General features: G+C 36.7%; 1 protein-coding gene across 1 annotated transcript; it reads right to left on the reverse strand.

Annotated features, from left to right (window-relative positions):
• On the reverse strand, positions 1-25,456 carry TARS1 (threonyl-tRNA synthetase 1). The gene is made up of 19 exons (XM_043600345.1): positions 25,254-25,456; positions 19,931-20,011; positions 17,933-18,123; positions 14,965-15,088; positions 13,070-13,191; positions 12,470-12,587; positions 12,139-12,203; positions 11,976-12,054; positions 11,107-11,253; positions 9,887-9,985; positions 8,738-8,904; positions 7,666-7,828; positions 7,433-7,570; positions 6,679-6,756; positions 6,370-6,470; positions 6,171-6,275; positions 4,865-4,937; positions 1,574-1,688; positions 1-543 (listed from the first exon to the last, which is right to left on the reverse strand). Exons 1-19 carry the CDS (start codon positions 25,308-25,310, stop codon positions 395-397), a joined length of 2,172 nt encoding a protein of 723 aa, XP_043456280.1. The 5' UTR covers positions 25,311-25,456; the 3' UTR covers positions 1-394.
• Between the last annotated feature and the right edge of the window lie 527 nt (positions 25,457-25,983).

Genomic DNA, 25,983 nt, shown 5'->3' on the forward strand with positions numbered 1-25,983 from the left:
TTAGGTGAATTAAAGTTTTAATTTTTACAACATAATCCATTTCTAGTCTTTCTTTTAACCAAATTTGAAAATTTTTATTTTTCGAGTGCATTAAATTTATAAAAACTTCCTCCCACATTACATTAAAGCATTCCTCGTGTTTTATTTCCAGTACTCCAGTGTTCATTTAACAAATAAAATCATTTTAACGTTGTCTCCTTTAATTACCTCCTCCAAATACCCATTGTCTAACACCTGTCACGGTCACAAAATAGGTTGACCCTGCAGTCACCTATGCAGACTCTGCTAAACTATTCCAAATTCAGTATGAATCGATGTTTTCTAGAGTGTAAAATTAATGTTACAGAAACTCTGTTCATCTGTCCCGCTGAGACAATCCGGGAAAAGCTCTTCATTAGAATTCTTCTTCTGCCTGCTTGCTGCGCGACTGCTTGAGCTGCTGCAGCCGCTCGATGGTCTCGGAAATTGTACGCTCTCCATGTACCTTATTATCTCTTGTGCGGATATTAACAGTGCCACTGGCTTTCTCTTTTTCACCAATAACTAAAACAAAAGACACAAAGCTTTGTCAGATGGAAGAGTTTTTATTGAACATTCGAACAGAAATGATCTTATGACCTAAAAGCCCCCATGTAGCTTTTGACTCATTAAAATGTTCAAATGAGCTATCAAGTCATGAAAAGATACACAATACATATTACTTAATGCATATTACTTGCTGAAAAAAGCGAATCTAAATGCATATTACTTGCTTTAAAGCAAGGAATGCATACTTACTTAAATGCATATTACTTTCTGAAAGAAGCCAATCTAAAATGACTATGTATTGTATGATTCCAACCATATGAGATTCTGGAAAAGGCAAAACTATGGAAAAGGTGTAAAAAAAAAAAAAAAATCAGAGGTTGCCTATGGTTAGGAGAGAGAGAGAGTGTTTTGTATGTAGAGCACAGAGGATTTGTGGGGCAGTGAAACAATTCAGTATGATACCACAATGGTAGCTACATGTCATTATATATTTGTCCGAACCCACAGAATGTACAAAACCAACAGTGAACACTGATGTAAACTGTGGCCTTTGTGAAAAAGATACCAGTCTGGTGCAGGATGCTGGTAGTGGGGGAGGCTGTGTCCGCTTTGGGCAAGAGGTATATGGGACAGCTGTTAAAGTGCTCTAAAAAATAAAGTCTGTTTAAATAGACTAATAAATAAAATAAAACGTTCAGGTGACCATGTACAGTTAGACGACCAATTTAAAAATCTTTTCATTTAAAAAAATATATCACTTTACAATGCTTCAAACCACTATATTCACTTAAACCAGCCAACTTAACAAAAAACTTACTATATGAAGGAATAGAAGAAAAAAGAAGATTTTTAAACAAACCTTTAAAGATTATTCCTTTTCACACCCAAATTTCCCTTTGTTATAATAACTGAGAAAACTTAATAGTTTAAGAGTCTAGATTGGAGGGAACTAAACTGATGACCACAATTCTCTTAAGGCTGAGTCTCAAGATTTCAGTGTTCTCCTATAGTTTGGCAGATTTTCTTTGGTAAGTCCCTTTCTTACCTAGGATGAAGTTATATTGTGCCAACTGTGCATTTCTGATCTTCTTATTTAACGTACAGCCCGGATCCAGATCAATGTCCACCATGAATTTAGCATCATGGAACTGTTGCCGTACCTATTTAAAAAGATACAGAATTCTTTAGATCTAAAGTAAGAACTGTATTTTGATCTTAAATGGTTTAACATGATTTGGATAATCATACAGATATTAAAAAAGAATGCTAATAGATATACTGAAGCACATATTGCTAATTTGTGACTTGACACTGCATTTTTTTTTATTTATTTATTTTTTAACATTTTATTTATTTTTGAGACAGAGAGAGAGAGAGAGAGAGAGAGAGCGAGAGAGCGAGCGAGCATGAACAGGGGAGGGTCAGAGAAAGAGGGAGACACAGAATCCGAAACAGGCTCCAGGCTCTGTCAGCACAGAGCCCGACGCGGGGCTCAAACCCATGGACAGCGAGATCATGACCTGAACCGAAGTCGGACGCTCAACCGACTGAGCCACCCAGGTGCCCTGAGACTGCATTTTTAAAAATTAAAATGTCGTATTTTGCTCTTGAGAGGTAAATGTTTAGAAAATCCTTAAAAATCAGAATTCAGGCAATCAGCTAAATTTAATCAGCTCTGTTAAAACGCATTACAAAAGAAAACAAATCCTTTTGCAAACATATCTTAAGTCTCCTAAATAGTTGTCAGGAAACAAATTATTAATCAGTCTCCATATTAAAATACAATGATGGATGTCCAGTCTAATAGAGAATGTAATATTTCTGATCCCTCAAAAAGGCAGCAAGTTGGCAACAGGAATCCAGCCACTGCTGCCATCTGTGTATGCAACATTTTAAAATAAAATGTTGATACACACAAACAATAGGCTAAAAGCATCTTAATAAACTTCTTTTATGTTATTAGAGAATGGAATACAAGCCATTACATAAAATTCTTTTAACACTAATTATTTCTTTAACATCTCTATGTATATGACCTAAGTAAACAGAACTCTATAAGAATAATTTAAATATAACATCAAGTTTGAGAAATATTAAAAAGTAATTTTTTTTCTAAACAGTGATTTCCTTTTTGATTAAAAGAAAGTTTATTGGGGCGCCTGGGTGGCGCAGTCGGTTAGGCGTCCAACTTCAGCCAGGTCAGATCTCGCGGTCCGGGAGTTCGAGCCCTGCATCAGGCTCTGGGCTGATGGCTCAGAGCCTGGAGCCTGTTTCTGATTCTGTGTCTCCCTCTCTCTCTGCCCCTCCCCTGTTCATGCTCTGTCTCTCTCTGTCCCAAAAATAAATAAAAAACATTGAAAAAAAAAAAATTAAAAAAAAAAAAAAAAAAAAAAAAAAGAAAGTTTATTAAATAATGAAGTCAGAGGCAAAGATCAAATTGGGATTTCTTGAAGTAAACTTCCAGGAATCTAGCAAGCTACATTACAGATTATCATTCTGTGCCTTTTTATCTCCCTCAAAAATACTAGTTCCACTTTACTGTCCTAAGTTTTTGCATATTAAATAATGTTTTCAGTATTTTTCCTTTCCAAAAAAGCAACATTACATTACATTTTATTAATTTTAAGTTAAATTAAACTAGATTAAAATTCCCATCTACCTGACTACCCATTACCACTAATATGACAAAAAGATCTGAATAAACCATTTATATTTCACTAATAGGCTGTTATGTGTAAGTGATCATTAATCAGTGAATCTGCTGGGATTGTGTAAGTAAGCAAATTTCTGAAGGGTTCTTACACAGTTTATTAGAGTGTCAGAAGAAGACTACACTTTTGACTGTAATATGTTTTAAAGAATAAAGCACCAGTGTTTTAGTTTTTTTGTGGGGTTTGAACTCATGACCCTAGGATTAAGACGAGCTGAGATCAAGAATCGGATGCTCAACCAACTGACCCACCCAGGTACCCCAAAGCACTGGTGTTTTAGTTTCTTAACATGGGCCCTTGTGTGCACGTGAGTTGGGCTATTCTATAACTGGGGAGGTGGCCTGGTAATCTCAGACTGTTTAGCACCTCTGGTCTCCAGTCATTAAGTATTAGTAGTAGTGCTTCCCAACCCCTGTCAACTCTATATAACCAAAAACCCCACCCTGGTATAATTCTAAGTGCTTCCCACCACCACTGATGGAACAGAGTAAGTTAGTCTTGTCTCCAGTTGAGAAATGAGTTATTTAATTACAGACCTTTTTCCTACCATGTGAGCTTTCACAATACAAATAAGATAAAGTACAACCAACTAACCATGGAACATAACTGATTTTCATCACTTGTAATTAAAACTACTATGTGCAGTAATAGAAATATAGTATGTCTGAATGGTTTGCTTTTTAGCTGGCCTAATGTTCATTTATTTTTTTAAAGGCAGTTAAGACCTGAGTGCAATTTATTCTGATGATCTGGAAACATGATGGCTTTGATATTACAATATTGTTTGCTGATATTCAGATCTGTCTGTATTAACTAGCCAATTTACTACTTTTAGCTTGTAATTATGAAACAATGGTTATTTATAACACAACTTTTACTGATTTGAAATTCCTTAGTATAAAATTGTCCCTATAACAGAACAAATTGTTTTTAAGGTATAAAATATGAATGGATATTTACATATCTGTTAGTAAGGTAGTTTTTTTGGTGGGTAGGGCAAAACATTGGTCGGGCATGCCATTAACCTAAAAAAATATATATATAAATAATTGAAGAAATGTGCGTTAAAAACCGGGGCACCTGGGTGGCTCAGCTGGTTAAGCATCTGACTCTTGATTTCAGCTGAAGTCATGATCTCAGGGTTACTGAGTTCGAGCTCCACATCGGGCTCTGCACTGTCAGTGCAGAATCTCCTTGGGATTCTCCCTCTCCCCTTCTCTCTGCCCGTCTCCCTCTTGCACGCATGCATGCATGCATGCATGCATGCATGCTCTCTCTCAACATAAATAAATAAACTTTAACAAAAAAAAAAGTGAAGCGAAATTACTCTCTGAGTCAAAGAGCAGCTTAAAATACATTATGCATTTGAATTTACACATCATCCTGAGGCATTTACTATTTCCTAATTCTAAACACTAAAATAAACAAGAATATATAGACACTATTCAAATTACATCTTCTGATCATGAAACCATGTAGGAAAGTATTAAAGAGGTAATATAATCTATTCAGGTTTATCACAGATTGAAAACAGTAACATATCTCTATACCACAAGCAGGTTGGTTTACCAAGGATATATAGCTGAATGACAGGAAATTAAAGGAAAGTCATATTTAAGGATTACCTTTTGGGCATATTCATCACATGTCGGTCCCACTGGAACCACCATTACTTGGCGAGGAGACAGCCAGAAGGGCCTTTAGAAGAAATTAAAAATATTTAATGTGGATTGGGGCCCTTTCATAAACAAGGATGGCATATCTCTTAGTCTATTTTTCAAGACCTTTTCCTGAAATATGTAAGGGCCACTTAAAAAAAACTACCCCTACCCCTTCCCCCATAATATCCAATAAAGACTAAAGGGAAGAGATTCAGGAGCAGAAAAGTAACCTTAAATCAGGAAAATCCATAACTAAAGTTTGATTTGCTACACAGATTGCAAAGCGCATTGAGAGCAGGGACAAACATGTTGTATATACGTAGGGTTTACATTTTACAAAAGTTTTGCATCAGTACAATTAATGTAGCAGACTCTACAGAACGGGGGCTTGACAACCTTGTGCCGCTTTCAACTGCCTTCACAAACTGCAGGCCAACAGAGAAAATTGCTTAAAAACAAAATGGAAGGCATGCGCTCAGATCTTGCCAGCAAAAGCATAACCTCACAGAAACAAGACAAAAAGCGTTGATCAGTTTGGAGTCAGTACTTCCAATTAAAAAACTGGCTTCTCAAGGACGTCAAAATACATGCTTATTATGATCAGCACACAGTGTAAGCCCAAAGCCTACTCTTATTCACTCAGACAAAAACATCAAAACCATATTAATCCCCAAAGTTACTTGAAAAGCAATCAAATGGAAACCAATTTGACAATAAATTTCATATATTGGAAAAAAAAAAAGGAAAGAAAAGCAATCAAAACAACAAATGTGCTTCTCAGTGTATAACTCCTAATTAGAAAGTATTATATAACATTCAAACAAATCAAGTTGTGAAATAAAAATAATGATGATTATTATTCTTAAAGGGGGAGGTCTGGGTGGCTCAGTCGGTTAAGCGTCTGACTTCAGCTCAGGTCATGTTCTCATGGTTTGTGAGTTCAAGCCCTGCGTCAGGCTCTGTGCTGACAGCTCAGAGCCTGCAGTCTGCTTTGGATTCTGTGACTCCCTCTCTCTCTCTCTCTGCCCCTTCCCTGCTCATGCTCTCTTTCTCTCTCTCTCAAAAATAAATAAACATTAACAAAATTAAAAAATATATATTCTTAAAGCTAAAAATTTGGGCTTAGGTTGTGATTCCTTATTGTACACCTGTCATCAATTAGAAGTCACCAATCAGAATCATTCTTCTCTTCCACTGTGCAACTAAACTGGACAGTAGACATTTCTTAGTCAATTTACATTCTCCAAACAAAAACAAGGACAAAAATTACCATTTGCCACCATAGTTTTCAGTGAGAATAGCAATCATTCTTTCCACTGACCCCAAGATGGCTCTATGGACAATCACCGGCCTTTTCTTATCATCACCATCATGGCTAGGTAGAAAAAAAAATGTTTTACTTTATATATATATATATTCCTTTATAGTCCCCTAAAAATGAATATTCAGAGCAGACACCAGAAACTCACCTTACAAATGTAAGATTAAATCTGATGGGCAACTGAAAATCCAACTGGATTGTTGCACACTGGTGGTACCGACCAATTGCATCTTTAATCTGTATATCAATCTAAGAAGTAGAGACTGGGTTATTTTAAGATGCTGTCTACATTAAAGCTGAACAGTAGTTGTAACAAGGCTGGCTGGCTTTCTCTTTTTCTTTTCTTTTTCTTTCTTTTCTCCATCCCTCCTTTCTTTCTTTCTTAACTTATTTTAAAGTAATCTCTTCTTCACTCCAAAATAAACATCACATTACTCAAACAGACTTTCATACTGACCTTTGGACCATAAAAAGCTCCATCTCCAGGATTTAACTCCCACTTTTCACCAAATTCATTCAGACTGTTTTCAAGTTGCTAAGGACAAAGCAAAATCATTTTTATTTTTGTTCATCCGCAACTTCCCTTCTTCCAGCCTAATTTGAGACTAAAAATACTGTAATTACTTTCATGAATCCCTCCTATTCTCTGCGTTAGAATTTGGTCCACCTAAAATACACAAATTTCCTCTTTTCTGAGAAATACTGACATACATCACTGTATAAGTTTCAGAAGCATAGCACAATGGTTTGATTTACATAGGCTGTAAAATGATTACCATATTCGATTTAGTGAACATCCATCATCTCATACAGATACAATAAAAAGAGAAAAGAAAAAAATGTTCTCCTTGTGATGAGAACTCTAGGATTTACTCTCTTAACAACCTTCCTGTATATCATACAACAGTGTTAGTAGCTACAGTCATCACAATGTATGTTATATTCCTAGTACCAGTTTATCTTATAACTGGAAGTTTTTATCTTTTGACCAACTTCCTCCCATTTCCTTTTACAAGTTATAGCTCAATGACTGAAAAAAATATTCAACCATTTCTAATATAAAATCATACATTAAAAAAACCTAGTTTACTCAACCTATGAACCATTTCAATTTTCTCTTTTGCTTTTTATCCATTTAAAGAGGTTTGGGTTTCTTGGAACAAGTTCATTTCAGTCAAATAGCATTCAAGCATGCTGAAAAACACACTTACTTTCTCAGCTTGATTCCATACTTCAATATCTCCAAGGAACTTTTCTGGGCGAGTAGACAGGTTCAGTTTAAAAGAGAATCCAAATATGCTATATACTGTACGTAGAAAATCCAAACAACCTTTTATTTCATCCTCAATCTTAAAAGAAACAAAAACAAAATAGACATTGGTAATTTTTCCTTGACTTTCTTCACAATTCTTTCAGAATATTTCATCCCAGAGTCTCAGAATACCTGCTCTATGGCACAGAATATGTGGGCATCATCCTGTTGGAATCTTCGTACCCTCGTGAGTCCCGTGAGTGCTCCTGACAACTCATTCCTATGAAGTACCCCAAAATCGGCTACCCGGAGAGGCAACTCTCGCCAGGATCTTGGCCGATGATCAAACATGAGGCTAAAGAGAACAGAAAATTAAAACCCACTGATATTTACTTTCACAAGAATAAAACTGCTTTTCTAAAATATGAAAGGCTGTCCAAACAGGCAACATTTCTTAAATTCTGGACTTCATGCCACAATGTAAGCATCAATAAAACAGCAAATAAATTATAGTATGACCATCCACAACCAAGAGAGAATAAAAATTTATTCCCAAGAGTCTGGAGTCAAATCCTTGTACTCAATATTTCCATTCATTTGAGGACTGCCTTTAATGATCATTAAAAAAAAAAAAAAAAATCTTAGCTCCATACAAATCATTTAACATACTGGAAACTAAAGACTGTGCTTTCCTGTCACTCCCAAAACTGCTTCAGTCTAAAGGTACTTCAGCAACATTAGAGAATCTGGGAGAACTAAGAAGAAACCCAGTCGGCTCCCTGACTTACAAACCAGTTCCCTTATGGAGATTCCACTCTCCCCTCACCCTTGAGGCCTTGCTGCCAGGACCTGTAGGCACCGAGCTACCTACTCTTCCCCTGATCACTCTACCCAACTTTCAAGGCTAGAAAGTGAAAACAGTTGCAAAGCAAGGAAGATTTCTCAGTTCGTTAGCAGTAGATTTTAACAGAACATGTTTAAGAAAGAAAAAAAAATCTAGAGAATCTGCTATGTCTACATTCAATCTCTCTTTTATATTCTGCCTGTTCACTGCTATTACCCCAGTGCCGTTCTTGAATGTCTACATATCTGAGCATCTAACTGGGCATGGAGAATATTATAATATCACAGAATGGTTGTATTTAAATATTCTTCTGATTCCATAATTTGCTTTAAACAAAAATTCCTTTGAAGGAGGGAGAGCAATCCAAGACACATTGTATCATGGGAAAATCTTTGCTAGAAAGCCAAAGCTGCTCAATACCAGTGTCCTGGGCAGTTCATGGGTTTCAGAGCAAACAGCTCCTTCTCCACCTCAAAGGAGAACATGTTCTCACTATAGTGCTGCCAGTGGCCCGAGGTCACCCAGAGTCGGCTGTTGTAGATGTTTGGGGTGACCACTTCCTGAAATCCTCGTTTCCGATACTCACTCTGTTAGAAAACAAATGCAATACACATGAAGAAAACAGAAGTTTATACTTCTGGTGGGAGTAAAATATAAAGAGCAATTTTATACTATCTAGTGAAGTTCAAGATGCACACATGCTGTAATCTAGAAATTCCACTTTGAGGTATATACCGAAGAAGAAACTCCTGCACACGTTCATAAGGAGGCCTATCAAAACAATGATTTGTAATATGAGAAAATTAGAACTTACATCAGTGCCCACCAAGAAAGGAATGGGCACAGTGTGACAGGTATAGAGAATAGTAAGTAACAAGTGAAACTAAACTGGATTTAAAAAATCCTAATGCCGACCGAGACACAATGAGACTTTGCATATGTCAATTTGAACTACAGACAGACACAATTTAGGGTACATGTATATGGGGCACGTATTAAATAACAGGGATCCATGCTAACTTCAAATACTGATCTCTTCTATGCAAGGAGGGAAACGGATCAGAAAGGGTCCCAAAAGGGAGCTTTTTGCTTTACTCTGTATTAGTTTACTGTAATAAAACAATCTGAAGCAAATATGTACCAATGTACATATGTGGTAAATTAGGTGGTGAGTATGCAGATGTTGGTGGTATTATTCTCTATAAACCTATGCTTCAAAAGACTTCTTATTTTATAAAGAATAAAAAAGCAGTGTAAAGATTAACTTGTTTTTTGGAGGAAAACACAAACAAATGGTCAAAGAGCATATCGAGCTCCCAGGTAAAGGGCTTCAGGTCCCACCTCAAGCTCACCAGCCTCTCTGTTGTGTACATACCAATGTACATGGACAAAATCACATACGAGGAAAAAGGAACGTTTTAAAACATTTTGTGAAAACTCAGACTTGAGATTTTATTCTTTTAAATATTTCTTCTCAAATACAAGATTATCTTTCTTTTTAGCAGACCTTATTTAATTAAATCAACTTATATCCTAAATTTACAGAAGAAAATAATGAATATGGTTTACCCTGATGAATTCAATAAGTGTATTATAAATGTATGCTCCTTTCGGCAGGAAAAAGCAACTTCCAGGGCTGAGTTCATGAAAGAAATACAGTTCTTGGTCCTGAGTAAAAGAAAAGCAAAAGAATGTTTATACACGCATGTAACATCAACATAAACTTCTGGGCTCCTGAGTTCAGATTACAACCGTGGTATCTGGCATTTTAATGTGTGCCATTCCCGAATCAAAGAAAACATGTCAACATTTCTGGTATACTAAGGAGGATAGAATTGCTGCTGATTTACAACTTAGCACAAGTACATTCTCTGCATGTTCTATTCCTAAATCCAGTCAAGTTTACCCAAGAATGACATGGAGCAGGGGTCTTAGTTCTCTTTATTATCCAGTGGGAGTTCTCATAGTTTTAATTCCTCAAAGCTCCAAGATGTGACTATTGTTTCTTTTTCTTTTTTAAAGTAGGAGTGGCAATAAGAAGACTAGAAAGAGGACAGTGATAATGAAAGAGGAGATGTAGACGAAGGTGGCTGCCCCTGGGTTTGGTGAAAGAAGCACACCCTCCTACCTTCTTGCCTCTCCCCCCGAAAATGCCCAGGATCCTTGGAGAGGCCACCCCCAGCCCCCCAACTGTTGGTGCTTCCTTACCACTGGAATTTTTTTCAGGCCCTCAAGGGAGCAGAGTAGTGGATGGCACAGAGTGAACACAATTTTAGAAAGGAATATTTTAACCAAATGTAACTTCCAGTCCAGAGAACAGTCGGGTAGAGGAATAATAAAGGAAATGACACTGTGGTACCCACCAGTGACTTGCTATGTCACCTTGGGCAACAAGAAGATTCACTTTAGGGGAAATCAGTTTCCACATCTTTAAAGTAAGTCAGTGAGACCAGGAAACTTTCAAAGCATCTCCCAGCTGTATAAAACACTGCTGTACTGCCTTTTACAGAAAACTGTAGGTCGTCAGCATTTGTTCTCAATAAAACGAGTACTTAAAATGAGTATTTGTGTAGTACCGAGCACACCCTAGAAAGATAATGTGGATAGTAAACGATAAGTAAGATAACAGTAAGATAATCAGGAAGTAATTTATGGATTATATAGGACACAGTATAAAAACTACTGGAAATAACCACAACATCTTTTCCAAAGGGAATTCTTAATACAGCGAAGTTTCAAATGAAAATAAAGAAAATTCAGTCTAGCAACATTATTCTTTTTTAACATACCCTTCCAATTTTCCTATGATCTCGGTTTTTAGCTTCCTCTTGGAACTTCTCCCATTCTTTCAACATTTTAGGATCTGGGAATGAAATGCCATAGATTCTCTGGAGAGTCTCCATATCTGCTTTGCCTTCCCAGTATGTGGAGGAATTCTGAAAGCAAAGATAAATCATGAAGCAATACTCAAACCTGTTAATATCTCGCTTATTTTGAGTTAGATGTTATTTCTCGTAGTCGTCAAATTCATAATAGTCCTTATGACAAAAAAGTGGTATAAAAAGTGCACACTTAGCAAACATCTCACAGTTGCTCTGAGTACAAAGCTGGCTGTTTAATTCCCTCAAAAATAACTCCCTCTCAATTACCCACTCAAACCACAACTCCATGAATGAAACGCAAGGACATCTCCCATAATATGATTAAACAAAAATGGAAAACCAACAAAAAATATCTTGAAATGACTCAATTATTCTTATGATATTTAAAGTGCATTTCAATAATCACCCATAAAATATTTACCAATTGGTAAAAACTGTCAGGACTAGTTTGGTTAAAAAGTGCAAATAAAGTAATTATTAAACAAACAAAGGACAAAAGCACACATTAACAGTGAGCTTTAAAACTCTAGAAGCATGACTGTGTGATTTTTGTAAAGCCCCGAAAGCCCCCCATCCTCACGTGCTCTGCTGATGAATGGTGGGTCAGTCACTGTTGGAGACTTTCAGCTAAAAAGTAGATAGCAAGAGAAAAAAAAAAACCCACCCTTAAACATGCAACAGAAAAATAGGTAGAAAGAGAAACCAATAGAAGTTTAAACATATACCTACAGTAGATAAGTACATTTATATAGAGTCTTTAAGGTTACATTGCTTACTTTGTGTATTTTCAAAGTCTTAATTTTGCCAGTGTGTCTGACGTGAGGACCCCGGCAGAGATCTATCAAGGGACCACACCTAGAGATAAAATGAAAGGAATTTTAACAAAGACTTAAAATGACATATACACCAGTTACACTTAATGACACTTGATAGTCTCACCTATAGACTGTGGTAGTTGGAGTATTCACTTTTTCATTCAATATCCGGCATTTGAACTTGTTGTACTAAAAATAGGAAAAATTATTTTTTTTAAAAACCCTCCTTTAATTTTTACCTCTGAACACTACAGCTAAAACATAACTTGAATACATCTTACTGAAGCATTATAGGAAAATAAATATGTCAATACTTCATGTTTTACAAATATTGTTACATTTTTATCAAGAACAGAACCGGCTTCAACTTAGTACACTAAACCCCTGTGTGACAACTTAAAGTAACAATAATAAGTGATATAAAAGTGGAGGCCATACATTACATCTCAATTTACCTTAAACATTTCTAGTAAAGTTTCTTTCTTAACTTCCAGTCTTTCAAAAGCTTGCTTTTCTTTAATGATTTTCTTACACAAAGCCTCCAAAGAAGAGAAATCATTGCTGGACACACCCCTGAAGGAAAAGGAAGTGTAATTAATCTCATTCCACTCTATTCTACTCACATAATAGGTTGGAGGAATGTTTCTTTAAAAAAAGTAAAGAGTTTTAATATAAAAAAATAGACCCTTGCACCATATACTAGAATCTTAAACTAGGTATCATTATCATTTTTATATTTTATATTTTCAGTGGCTTCTATCTTGATCATCATGGAGACTATGCCCACTACTGCACCCTCCCTCCACTTCTATGACCCGCTTATTTTATTTCCCAACATAGTTTAGGGCTATACTTCTGTCTATAACAGAGCTTTCATAAATTACTACCACCTCAAAAGTTACTACACGACTTCAAGTTTTCATAGTGGAAATACCTGTTGACTATTAAGCAATAAGCTTGATATCATTCCTTCTTTCTTGAGAACTCTTTAAAAATAAAGTATGGACCCTTAGTAATTCAGACTTTATTTTTCTTTATTCAGCTCAATAACTCACCCTTCTTCGAGGTACATGTCATAATAGAATCCATTTTCTATTGGTGGACCATAACATAAACATCCACCATAGACTCTTTCCATGGCTTCACCCATTATGTGAGCGCTTGAATGCCAATAGACCTGAAAATACAAAGAAAAATGGGATGGTTGGAGTCTGAGCATATATGTTGTAAATATAGCTGTCTTGAAAAAGATATTTAAAATTTACTAAAAATAAACCCAAGACATAAAAAAATCTAAACTTATAAATGTATAAACAGTGGTATGATTCTATGCAGAGCCAAAATAATTTAAAAGGATTCTAATTACTAAGTTGCATTTGTACCTTAGGAATCATCTGGCTTAGTCATTTTCAAACTAATTAAATTCAAATTAGCATCAATTTAAATCGGATGGATTCTGTTACCTGAAAACAACTGCCACTCACAATGTCACTGTCTTATTGACCATAATTGCTCAGAATCTTTTGAGTCAATGTGCCCATATCCCACAACCTATGTCCTATCCTGTGACCTTTATTGAGTCGTGGAACACCACTTAAAAATTACACTTTCTTTTTCTTTATTGGCTTCAAAAAACTAAGGTGCTAGAACTTGTCCCCACAACACAACTATAAAACACAAGGACAAATATATGGATGCTGAAAACAGATGGCAGTACAGCTAACCCTTGAACAATGCAGGGGTTAGAGATGCTGGCCTTCGGTATAGTCAAAAATCTTAGTACAATTCATGACTCTCCAAAAACGTAACTACTAACAGCCTGAAGCTGCCTGACCAGCCCAACCAGAAGCTTTACTAATAACATAAACAGTCAATTAACACATATTTTGTATGGTATATATATCATACACTGTCTTCTTACAATAAAGCTAGAAAAAAATATTAAGAAAATCATATGGAAAATACATTTATTTCATCAAAAAATACTCACAGATATTTATTTATAGAAAAACAATCCATATATTAGTAGACCCATGCAGTTCAAACCCATGTTCAAGGGTCATCTATACTTGGCTTTTAAGGTGGTCAGATGAGTCAGAATATACCCAAAGCTATACTTTCAAGATTTATTTGTAAGGTACCAAAATGATTTTTTTTAATTAACTTTATTTATTTATTTTGAGAGAGACAGAAAACATAAGTGGGGAAAAGCAGAGAGAGAGGGAGAGATAGAGAATCCCAAGCATGCTTTACCCTGCCAGCATGGATCCTGATATAGGGTTTGAACCCATGAACTGCGAGACCATGACCTGGGCCGAAGTCAGGCACTTAACTGACTAAGCCACCCAGGCACCCCCAAAAATGATTTTCATAAAAAACGTAAGGAATTCAGAATACACCTGAAAAGCATTAATACATATACATAAGTAAACTATCAAAATAAAACAAAATATCTTATTTCCCTTTATATGGTATGCCATCAAGGAGAAATAAGAAAACCATGACATCAAATGCAGGTTGATTTTTATAGTGCTTCAGCAAATCTGCATTTTAAGATGAGGAAAATATGGAAATTAATTGTCCAATAGGGGAGTAGTTTAAGGAAATGTTCAATTTTATTTGTAAAATCTATACATCTTGCTTAAGTAATGACTGATAGAGTAGAACCAATTTTTACTTGCTTTACCAATTTTTAATAAAAATTTAATAAAAATCCCAGAACATATTTCCCACTGAAGTATCTAGTAATGAAGATCAATTTATTCAAGTTCACTTCTTAAATTTATAAAGCAAACTCTTTCACGATGCTCCCTAAATCAAAGACAAAATGAAGATTTCAAATATGACAATGAGACCAATAAGCTCTAAACCCACTGACAGTGCGAGCAGGAAGAGACCGGAAACGGGAACCTTGATCCTGAAATTCAGTGACTACTGAATAAAAACTTACTGCCTGAGCTTCCTCATCCTCAAATTTGAGAAGCTCCAAGGTACAATCTTCCTCCAGAGGACGGTCTAGGTCCCAAACAACTTGATTCACTTTAGCAATAACGGTGTTGTCAGCCAGGCCTTGACTTAAAAAATATACACACATGTATATATATATAAACAAAAGAATATAAAAAAGAATCTTCTGTAGCACAACACTTAATCTGAGAATAACACGAAAATAAACATTACATATATTCTATAATAACACATGTATTATTTATATTATAGTTTATGTATCATAGCTTTCTGAATTAAAATGGAAAAAGCAACAAACCCCTCCAAAATGTACCCAAGTGTAACTAGAGGATCCTGAAAATCCAGAACACTATTATTTCACATTTAATGCCTCTTATTCAAGCAGATACGACGACTGTGATAAACAAACAATTTTCAGTGGTTTGACTAATCTTTTAATTTCTCCAAATGAATTTTCCACAAAGCCAAGCTATTTAGACTCCAAAAAAGAAAAAGAGGGGCTACTGAGTAATCCTCTAATTTTCCTCGTACTTGATATCTGTGATAGATCTTTTCTCTGTGAGGTAATGTTAACCTCAGAATAAATTCTGTAATGCCAAAGATGGTATGATTTATGACAAGCATATAGGCAAAATAAAGGACTATTCAATAAAACTTTTTTATAATATCGATTTAAAAAGTCAGCTAGACACACACCACAGAGTACACAACATAAAGGATCACCAAGTGGTTAAGACCACACTATGAGACCACACCAAGTATAAGAGCCACAGGAATTCTGAGGACTGGAAAGCAGCAAAGGTCAGACAGTCTGGACAGGCTTTGAGGATAAAAAAATGAGGGGTTGAAGGTTCAGAAGAACTAACAGAAGGATAACCATAAATTCCTAATTCAACTTACAAATTCACTGAATTTCCCACAAATTACATCCAATGTTTTCTTTCCTTCTGAGATCATATAAAGTTTCAGAGACATACATGGGTTTGGCAGAGAGAAATATATTTTATCATATTGGTATAAAATAGTTTTCAGAAGATTAAAGAATTGATCAAAGGCAACTAATACTCTTTGTATTCTTTGGGGGAAAATGGCTTTTATTTTAGGGTCCAAAATGGTGTCTTACGATACTAAAGCAGAGTTACTTTGAAAATGTAGATATGCAGAGACCATATTAGATCATTTCAGTTTTCCAAAGGGATACAGTAATCTAAACTTTCAGATTTAAAACAAAACTTCAAAGAAAAACCTTCTAAAGCAAATAGGGCGTGCATTTTTTTTTTTTTTTTTTTTGTATTCACAACTGATCATCCAAACCTTTCAACTGTTACCCATGCTATAATTTTTCACACAATAGCAAGAATTTATCCTGGACTTTTGTAAAAATGTCATAAACACCCTCACTTGCAGATCAGTGACTTAACTCTAGCCCTAAAGCTCATCAACGCTTTACGTAAACTTTTGCAGTTCTCAAAAAAAATATTTTCTTAATTGGTTATTTGACAAATTACAATGTAATCTGGAGGACGACACTGTAGAATGTAGAGAATAGGTTCCTGAACTAATAAGAGCTTGAATTTTATTTTAAAGAAATTTTTTTAATGTTTTATTTATTCTTGAGAGAGACAGCATGAGTGGGGGAAGACCAGAGTGAGAGGGACACAGAATCCGAAGCAGGCTCCAGGGTCTGAGCTGTCAGCACAGTCAGAAGCTCAACCGACTGAGCCACCCAGGTGCCCCAGGAGCTTGAATTTTAATACCAACACGGCTACAATCTCAGTGTGAAACAATAGAGGAATATCTTAATCAAAATGCCCTTGAAAATTATCTCTAAAATGAAAGGTTGAATGGGTATTTAGGAGTACACCCACTTATTTATGATTTCACATGGAAATCTGATATTATAATTTTTTTTCTTACTTTCCTTTGGAATAAGCTAGAAGTAGTTTAGGTAGAAGCAATGGTCAAATTAATGGAAACACTCCATTTTCTTTGTAAAAAGTACTAATCAGTGTCCATGGCACAATAAAGACTCATGGCTCATAGAACAACTGCTCATAGGCCACCAGCTGCATAGTGGGCTTACCAGTAATCAGCTAGGTTGGTTCCCAAACCTCTTTATGTATTTGTTCTTTTGGGCCTTAGGTTCAACAATATGAAATTGATGATAATCAACCATGTTTGACAATTACATGGTGACTACATGTGGTTCAACTCAACATATAATGAAACAGTAAAAATAAATAGAAAAAAATTACATACTTAAATATAGGGTGAAGGATAGAGTGAATAAATATGTATTTACATGTTTTAAATTAAAATGTTTAAGACAGAAATTGGCAAACTTTTTCTGTAAAGGGCTATATAAATATTTCAGACTGGGCCACACATGGTCTCTGTCACATATTCTTAGTTTTCTTATTTTTTTTCAAGCCGCTTATGAACGATTCTTAGCTCTTGGGCTATACAAAGCAGGTTTGTACAATACCTGCTATTATACACATGCATCAATTTATGCTTTCCTGTCTTTATCATTTCGTATAAATTGACCAACTATTGATCCCATATCAGAAAAAGAAAGCTTGACTCTGTTACAAAGTATATATATCTAACTCTCAGTTATTTCTTCCCAACCCAATAAAAGTTTTTAGCATCAAACATAGTCTATACATTATTTTCACATGTCTTTTATTAGTTTAACTTCTCAATGTCAGATGTTCTATCTTCGTTTTTAACTTCAAAACAGACAATTAAGTCAAAACAGGTGAAACACTGTCTACTCTCAGAAATTAAGTCTTGAGCATAAAACTCCACATCATTTTGATTTTTAAAAATCCCAAATAATATAAACATTAAAAACACAATAACATAAAAACATTATAAGGATAAAACTTGACAAGATAAAAAAAGTTTAGTTACAAACAACAGAAGGTCAAGACAGGTGTAGTTTATACCTAATTCCACAAGCAATTTGATATGGTGTAGTTTTCCAGGATTCTGCTTTGACCTGTTTACCATCAGGAAGAGTGACTTTAATTGGCTTGCTATCTTTTTCTGCCTTTTCTGCCAGAATGGAATCATGTTCTGTCTTTAGTTTATTATACATCTCAAGACGTGTGTTAATATATTCAGGCCAAGGATTCAACTGTTAAGACAACAAATGAGGAAATAAATGATCAGTAAATACTTGCTTTCCTTTTTAGAAAAAGGGACGAAATAATAAAAATAGACAATACAAAAATTATGATTACTAATTCAATATGGTAAATGGATTGTCCAAATCACCAAGCACTCACTTATCCTGCTGGAAATTAAAGTAAAAAAATGAACTAAATGCTGTCTTCTTATAATTTTTATTGTAAGAATTTTTTTAAAAATAGAAAAGTATAAATAACAATAGACATGTGGGCTGTCAATATCTTAAATGGATAATTATTACCATTTGCTATTTGCATAAGGTGATTTTTTTTTCCTTTTTAAGATATTCTCTTAAGGTCTCTTCTAACTAAATGACCTTACAAGTACAGCTCTAAACAATACTAGAAATAAAAAGTAGCTGGCTTTTCCATTTTGTTTCAATCTTTTTTAGGAATGGTCTGTGCAGCTGGTCAGACTATATGTCCACTTAACAATTCTTAACTAACCAACTATAAATTGATTTAACGTAAAGGCTCCCATTCAACGAAAATACTTGCTGGATTCAAAGAGAAGAATAAAACCTGCATGTTGCCCTTAGAAGGGAGATAAGACAAGTACATAAATGATGGGAGCACAGAGGAGGAGGAAAGGTCCTGGACATCTCACTGTGAAGTTTTTTCCAGACAGATCATTGAAAATATATATAATCACATTTTGTACTTAAAATACTTTATTCAGAAGAGTCCTTTAATTGTACCTTTTGTTTCCTATCTGCAGACTAATTCCCAAGGTGTGACAGAATACCATGTGCTACTGTATTCAAAGTATGAAAAACAAATGAGGAAACATACACGTTTTTCTACTTCCTTGCAAATTTTTAAAATTCACAACAATTTCTTCCACAGTAACAGTGGGATATAAGGGACAAAATGTAAGAGAAATGGTTAGATAGGGCTCTAAGCAACACTGAGAAGTTCTCGATCACCTACAAACTGACCCTTACGTAAATGAAAGCGCTATAAATTTAGCAACACAGCATTAATAAAAGCAGCTCTTTAAAGCCAGTTTACAGTTTACTGTGCCACAGTATACTTCTCAAAGGCCTGTTCCTTTGTGTTTCTGTATTCTGGTAGCTTTCTAAGGAGTCTCTAATAAAATGATTGCAATGACTAAAGCAAAAAAATGAAGCAGAGTTCACAGCAGTTTAACTCATAAAGTAGGAAGACAAGTTTAACTGCCTCCTAAAGTAGAATACCCAGAAACTGAGTTGATTCTGGGATGACTTTTGAAATGCCTCCTCTTTTTAGTGTGAGCTGGGGGAACTGTAAGCGTTTTCTTTACAATGGAGAAGACTCAAGATCTGTCTGGCTTATAACCAAACCCTAGTGACAAGTCCTCATGGAAATAATGTGAAGGGTCAAGGAATTGGGGCTTCTTTGGTTTCTGCTGCATTCAGTGTAAACTCAAACATCAAATCTCTAACATCTCACTGAATGAAATGATCAGACTGCTGGCATCCACTCTGACAACTGAGTAATTATGAGGCCCCTTCTTTCCAACTTTTTTTGTCTGATTTTCGTAATCTAACCCCACAGATTATCTTGCAATCGTACTTCAATGCTGTTTTCCTTTTTCAATTACAAATAGCTTCAAATCTTTTTCCCCTCTCAGACTTTCCTAATTTTCTTCCTGAGTGTGCCATCTCACACTTGTGCCATCTCACAACCTCATGTAAAGCATTAGAATCTTACAAAATATAAGTCTGAGCTCCTACCACCTTTCAATCTTTGATAACAGAGCTCTAAAACATTTACCTCTGCTCGACCTCCATCTCCAGATCCTTCTTTGTTCTTCTTCTTGCCTCCTTCCTTTCGCTGCTCCTCCCCGGCACGTATCTATACAAGCAAATAAGAAATAAGATTTTATATTTTGATCTAGTTTGACACCACTCCATGCTGCACCCAGAAAAGTTTTGAGGATATTATTTTAGCATGTATTTTTAAAAAAAGAGCAGGAAATCTGACTTTGAAAGACTAAAAAATTTCACCACTATCAAAGACAAAATAACTGGCAATAAGGACAAATCTTTTTTTTTTTAATGTTTATTTATTGTTGAGAGAGAGAGGAAGAGACAGTGTGAGCAGGGGAAGTGCAGACAGAAAGGGAGACACAGAATCCTAAACAGGCTGTCAGCATAGAGCCCGATGCAAGGCTCGAACTCATAAACTGGGAGATCATGATCCGAGCCAAAATCGGATGCGACTGAGCCATCCAGGCGCCCCAGGACAAAGCCTTAAAAAGAGAGAGGAGTTACTTGATAATGTTCAATTCCTCAAATTTCGTTTATTTTGCTTGTTCCCGTGACTCTCGCTTCAGGTTTGCCTGAACATATACTCAATATATAGCCACAAAAAAAGCATGCAATTTTAGTATAAGCATGCAGTAAAAGGATTTGCAGAAAAAAAAAGTCTAACGCAATATATCCATCCATCCCACAAGTACTACCAAGACACTGTACTCATAGGATTTTAACCCTAGGAAAAAAGCAAACATAAGACCCAAATCCTGAAGATGAGGGATGTTATTAAATATCCCGTAATGCCCAGGTCAGCCTCCCCAAATAAAGAATTATCCAGTCCACATTGTGCAAACTTAATCTCTTTAGGGAAAGTGAGGTACACACATGTGAGAAATTTCCAGGGGAAGAAAGAATACAGCTGTAGCACTATGATTAGATGTCAAATAAGTTAGGACAACTGACTTTAAAGGATGAAGAAGATTTCAATAGGCTGTATTTTGAGAATGGAGGAAATAAATTGTTGGAAATAGAGAGAGAGAGAGAGAAAGAGAGAGAGAATAAGAAAAAATGAGAGAAAGAGAGAGAATGAGAAAACCAGGCTGACTAAAACAGATTGTTTTAGGGGGCACCTGGGTAGCTCAATAGGTTAAGCATCTGACTCTTGATTTCAGCTCAGGTCATGATTTCAGGGTTCACGAGTTTAAACCCCACATGGGATTCTCTCTCCCTTTCTGTCACGCACCTGCTCCTGTGTGTTCTCTTTCTAAATAAATAAATAAATAAATAAAATAAAATAAAATAAAATAAAATAAAATAAAATAAAATAAAATAAAATTAAATTAAACTTAACAACATTGTTTTAGAAAATCACGCCGGTTAAGACAAACTAGGGCTCAGACAGAAGCATGCACTAAAAGTTATGGGGTTACCATAAGGAATGTGGACTTTGATTAGAAGTACATGAAGGCATAGAAAGTTTTAAAGTAGTAAGTCCTGTGTAAAAATAACCAATGTAGAGTTGGTTTATACTGGTGGTTGTCAGCCAGAAGCAATTTTGCTCTCTAGCAGACCCCTGGCAATGTCGACTGACATTTTTGGTTTTCACAACTGGGAGGTGCAATTGGCATATAGTGGGTGGAGACCAGGGATGTTATTAAACATCCCATAATGCACAGGTCACCCTCCCCAAACAAAGAATTATCCAGTCCACAATGTCAGGAAACTCTGAAATGCATTATGGGATACTGTGAAGGGTATCTTCACAGAAATGAATTACTTCACTGTGATTGCTCACACAGAAACACCCTAAAGCAAATTGCACTACACAAAGTTTTGCGATTTACTAAGTTTCCCCACAATCACATCTAGTTCTCAGCAACCCTGTGAGATTGCTATTATTATCATTCCCATTCAACAGGTAAGATTAAATTGGAAAAGGCTAGATGCTTTTTCTAGGTTCACACATTAAGTAACAGCAAAGACACCCATGCAGGTGTTGACAGTGGTCAACTCTAAGGAAGGAAGTGATCATCAGCAGTCTTTTGAGAAGTTTGAGGGTAGAACTGGGAATATGAAGGGGAGACTTTATTACAGTATTGTATACATTTGTGGTCTTTGATTTTTTTCTAACAATTTTATTGAAATATTTTCCTATAGCATACAATTTATCTAAAGTATACAATTCAATGGTTTTAATGTATTCACTTAACTATCACTACAATGAATTTTAAAACATTTTCATCACCCCAAAAGGAAACCCTGTACTCATTAGTGGTCACTCCATTTTCCCTTCTCCCCATTACTTGGCAACCACTTTTGTAGACAAAGAGATCTACTTTGTCTCTATATATCTACCTATTCTGGGCACTTCATATAAACGTAAGCATACAATATGTTGTTTTTTGTGACTGGTTTCTTTCACTTAGCATGATTTCAAGATCATTCACATTACACATCAGTACTTCATTCTTTTTTTCACTGCCAAATAATATCCCATTGTTCATTCATTTAACAGTTGGACATTTTTGGTGATTCTTTTGAATCTTATAAAATGTATTACTTGTGTAATTTAAAAAATAAACTAAATTTAAAAACAACGACTTCTAAATTCAGGCTGAGCTAAAACTTCCTCCACTCTGGGATTCTGGATTTCATAAAGTTTTAAGGTTAATTTATAGTCAAGAGATAAATAATGAACATACCTTAAGTCTATTCTAACCAATAAAGTACTAACCAACAGAGTTACAAGACTCTGTATGCCTTTGCTATACTATAGAAATGATGTAACTAATCAGTATTTCTGGTAAGAAGAGGAATAAAAGTTAATTACAGATCTTCTGTGCAGGTTTAAAATGAAGAATGAGACACTTCTACTTAGCTGATTATATGTTTTTGGTTTTGGTCATATGAGTATTTGCCAAACAAATAGGAGTCGTGGAAAAGAGGGAGAGAATTAACACAAAAGTTTTCCATGTTCTAAATACCTCTCTTTTTACAAATGAGAATATTGGCCCAAGGAATATAAAGTATTTTGCCCATTTGTATACAGCTAATAAGTAGCAGAGCCAGGACATTAAAACAGGTTTCTCTAGAACTCTGAGGTCCATTCCATCTTTACCACAATTAGGAAGATGTTGGGCAACTGTTCTCTATTTCTTTTTTTTAATTTTTGTTTGTTTATTTTTGGGAGAGAGAGAGAAAGAGACCGAGAGAAGCAAGGCTTGAGCAGAGGAGGGGCAGAGAGAGGGAGGGAGACACAGAATCCAAAGCAGGCTCCCGGCTCTGAGCTGTCAGCACAGAGCCCGATGTGGGGCTCAAACTCACGGACTGTGAGATCATGACCTGAGCTGAAGTCGGCCGCTTAACTGACTGAGCCACCCAGGCGCCCCAACTGTTCTCTATTTCTAACGAAAACAGAACAAAAATATGTGAGTTTATGTATCGTGTATTTACATATAATCAATCTAAAATTTCAACCTAAAAGTTAGAACAAGGACATTGAAGGGAAGCTACAGAATTATTTTCCTCAGAGATATATAGGAGTTGAAGGAAAAGCATCTACAGAGTGTAGTTTAATTAAATTCCATCCCAGAGACTGGGACAGCTGGGCTAGGTATGTCCTGGGAGTCCAATAGTTTGATGGAGTATCTGTCCCTGACTCATACCCCGGCAGGTGATGGGAGGCAGGACAGCACTAGAGTTATGAGCATTGGCTACAGAATATTGGGTTTAGCAAGGTACTTAGTGTTCTTTGCCTGTTTCCTCATCTGATAATGAAGACAATAAGAAAACCCAGTTCATAGTTATTATAAGGATTGAAATAGTTGAGTTAATGCATAATATAGTATCAGACCCACAGTTAGCACTCAATAAAAATTAGGTATTGTATAGTTACTATTATTATTATGGAAGGGAGGAATAATATGAAGAATAATAATATTAAGAATGGCATAGCATAGTATTTGTGGACATGGAAAGTTGCTGACTATAGACTATTAAGCAAAAAAGTAAACAAGTTACAAAACAATAAAGATATAATTTTTTAGTGAAAAATATACATGGAGAAAACTCTATGGATTGGCAGCATTTATCACCTTAAATTTAATTCATATAGTTTAGAATGCATTTTTCCCATTCTATCCTGAACTTAGAGGACATCTTCATTTTACTGATGAGAAAACTGTGACTTTTACAGTTTTCCTATCAGAGATAGGAAGATTTATCCTATCAGAGAGTTAGGGCTGAGGCTGCTTTAGCTTATGACATCACCACTTCTCACTTGGACTACTGCAATGGCCTCCTGCTTGTGGCCTGACCTCTTTCCAACACACCTTCCATCCCAATGCCACAGTGATCTTTAAAACTACTCTAAGAGCTGTGTAGGTCCCCCTTCAGGCTTATCCCTTGCAAAAAACCTTACAGATACTTCTCGGTGTGCCTTTTCACTGCCCTTGCTACCTTTACCTGGAAAGCACTGCCCTGCCAGGCTTACCTGGTGAACTTAGACTCATTCTTCCAAACTGAACTCAAACAAGCCCTTCCTTCCTAAACAGAGTTAGGCTCTTTCTCTCTATAATCCCAGAGGGTTGATCACACTGCACAATGACTGTTTTCCTGCCTCACACACCAGGCTTTGAAGCTTTTAGTGACAGGCACTGGGTCCTTTTCACCTTCCTAGCTGCATCTCCCAGCAGTGCCTGGCAGAATAAATACCTGACATTTGTTGGCCATAAAAAAGCTTGACCTGGTGGTGTGAAAGTGACCTGGGAGTTGTTCCTAAGCAATGGATGACATCGAAGGCCTACAGCAGGAGGTAGGGCAAGGGTATAACCTCGCTATGGTTTGTCAGCTGGGGTCATACAGCTTCCATCACTTATTATAAATCACCCAAACTTGAGTCAGGTGGGACACATTTCGGAGACTCGGTTTTTCTCTTCCTTAAACCGAAGCTCTTAGCCCTACAGGGTTTTAGGATTAAATGAGGTTCTCAAATGCTCTTCCCGCCTAACGTGAGTCAAAAACATTACTCTGGGAGCCCCGAGTCCTAGATTCTAATTCTCTCTAGGCTTCTAACTAGATGTTTGGCTCTAAGCTAGGCACTCACTCAGGGTCTCAGTTTCTTCATCTGCAAAAAGAGGATGGACCCAGAAATGACCTGCAAGGCCCTACCCTACTTTACGAATGTACGATCTGTCCCCCAAAGAGGCTGACTCAACCAGGAACTCCATCGTCCCCCTCGGGTCTCGCCGCCCCCACACGGCAGGGGCTGCTTCCTCCTTCCCGCCTGGTCGGACACCGTGGACACCAAGCAGCCTCCGGGTCCCACTCAGTTCGCTCACCGGCTTCTCCTCGCCTCCCATATTCCCTGAAGGGCTTCTGTCCTTCTCCTCCGACATCTACAGACCACGAAAGGAAGACGGAACCCAACAGGACGGTCTGGAGGAGAGGAGAACCGAGGCCGGTCAGAGACGGGCTGAGGCTCCAAGAACACTGCGCTTGCGCCACGTGGCCCGGAAAGGACCAGCTGATGCAATCTGAAAGCGCCCATGCCCCGCCTCCCAATCCTCTGGGAGAATGGGCAGCCAATCGACAACGGGGGAAGGCGGGCCCTCGCCTCTAAACCAATGGAGAAATTTGTTTGGTGACAGCCCATTAGGAAACCAAGCTGCGGCGGTCTGCAAGACGGATCCGCCGGAGCTGAACCCGTACTCTCTGCGGGCTCTGGATTTAACCCCTCCCTGAGCCAAGAAGTCTTCAAAGTACTTGCTCTTTCACGTACGCAGACTTGGCCTATTAGTCAAGGACCTTCTCAGCCACCGTAGCGGGTGGGAGGGGCTTGGCCTGAGCCTCCGGGAAGTCTGCAGCGACTTGAATACTCTCCCTGTCACTGGGACGAAATCCGGAATAGAGTCCAGGTTTCCTAAGTCTTCTTCTCTGCCTGACCTCGCGTGACTGCCGAATTCTGAGGCCGTCCCAGGGATCTGTCTCTGTTTGTAGCTGTGAATGGTGCTCTCCTCATGGTAGTCCAGGCTTCCCAAGACCCAAGCCTTAATGATCCAAGGACCGGCG

This window comes from Prionailurus bengalensis, chromosome A1 (genome assembly GCF_016509475.1).
Source record: "Prionailurus bengalensis isolate Pbe53 chromosome A1, Fcat_Pben_1.1_paternal_pri, whole genome shotgun sequence".
NCBI classification, from domain to species: domain Eukaryota; kingdom Metazoa; phylum Chordata; class Mammalia; order Carnivora; family Felidae; genus Prionailurus; species Prionailurus bengalensis.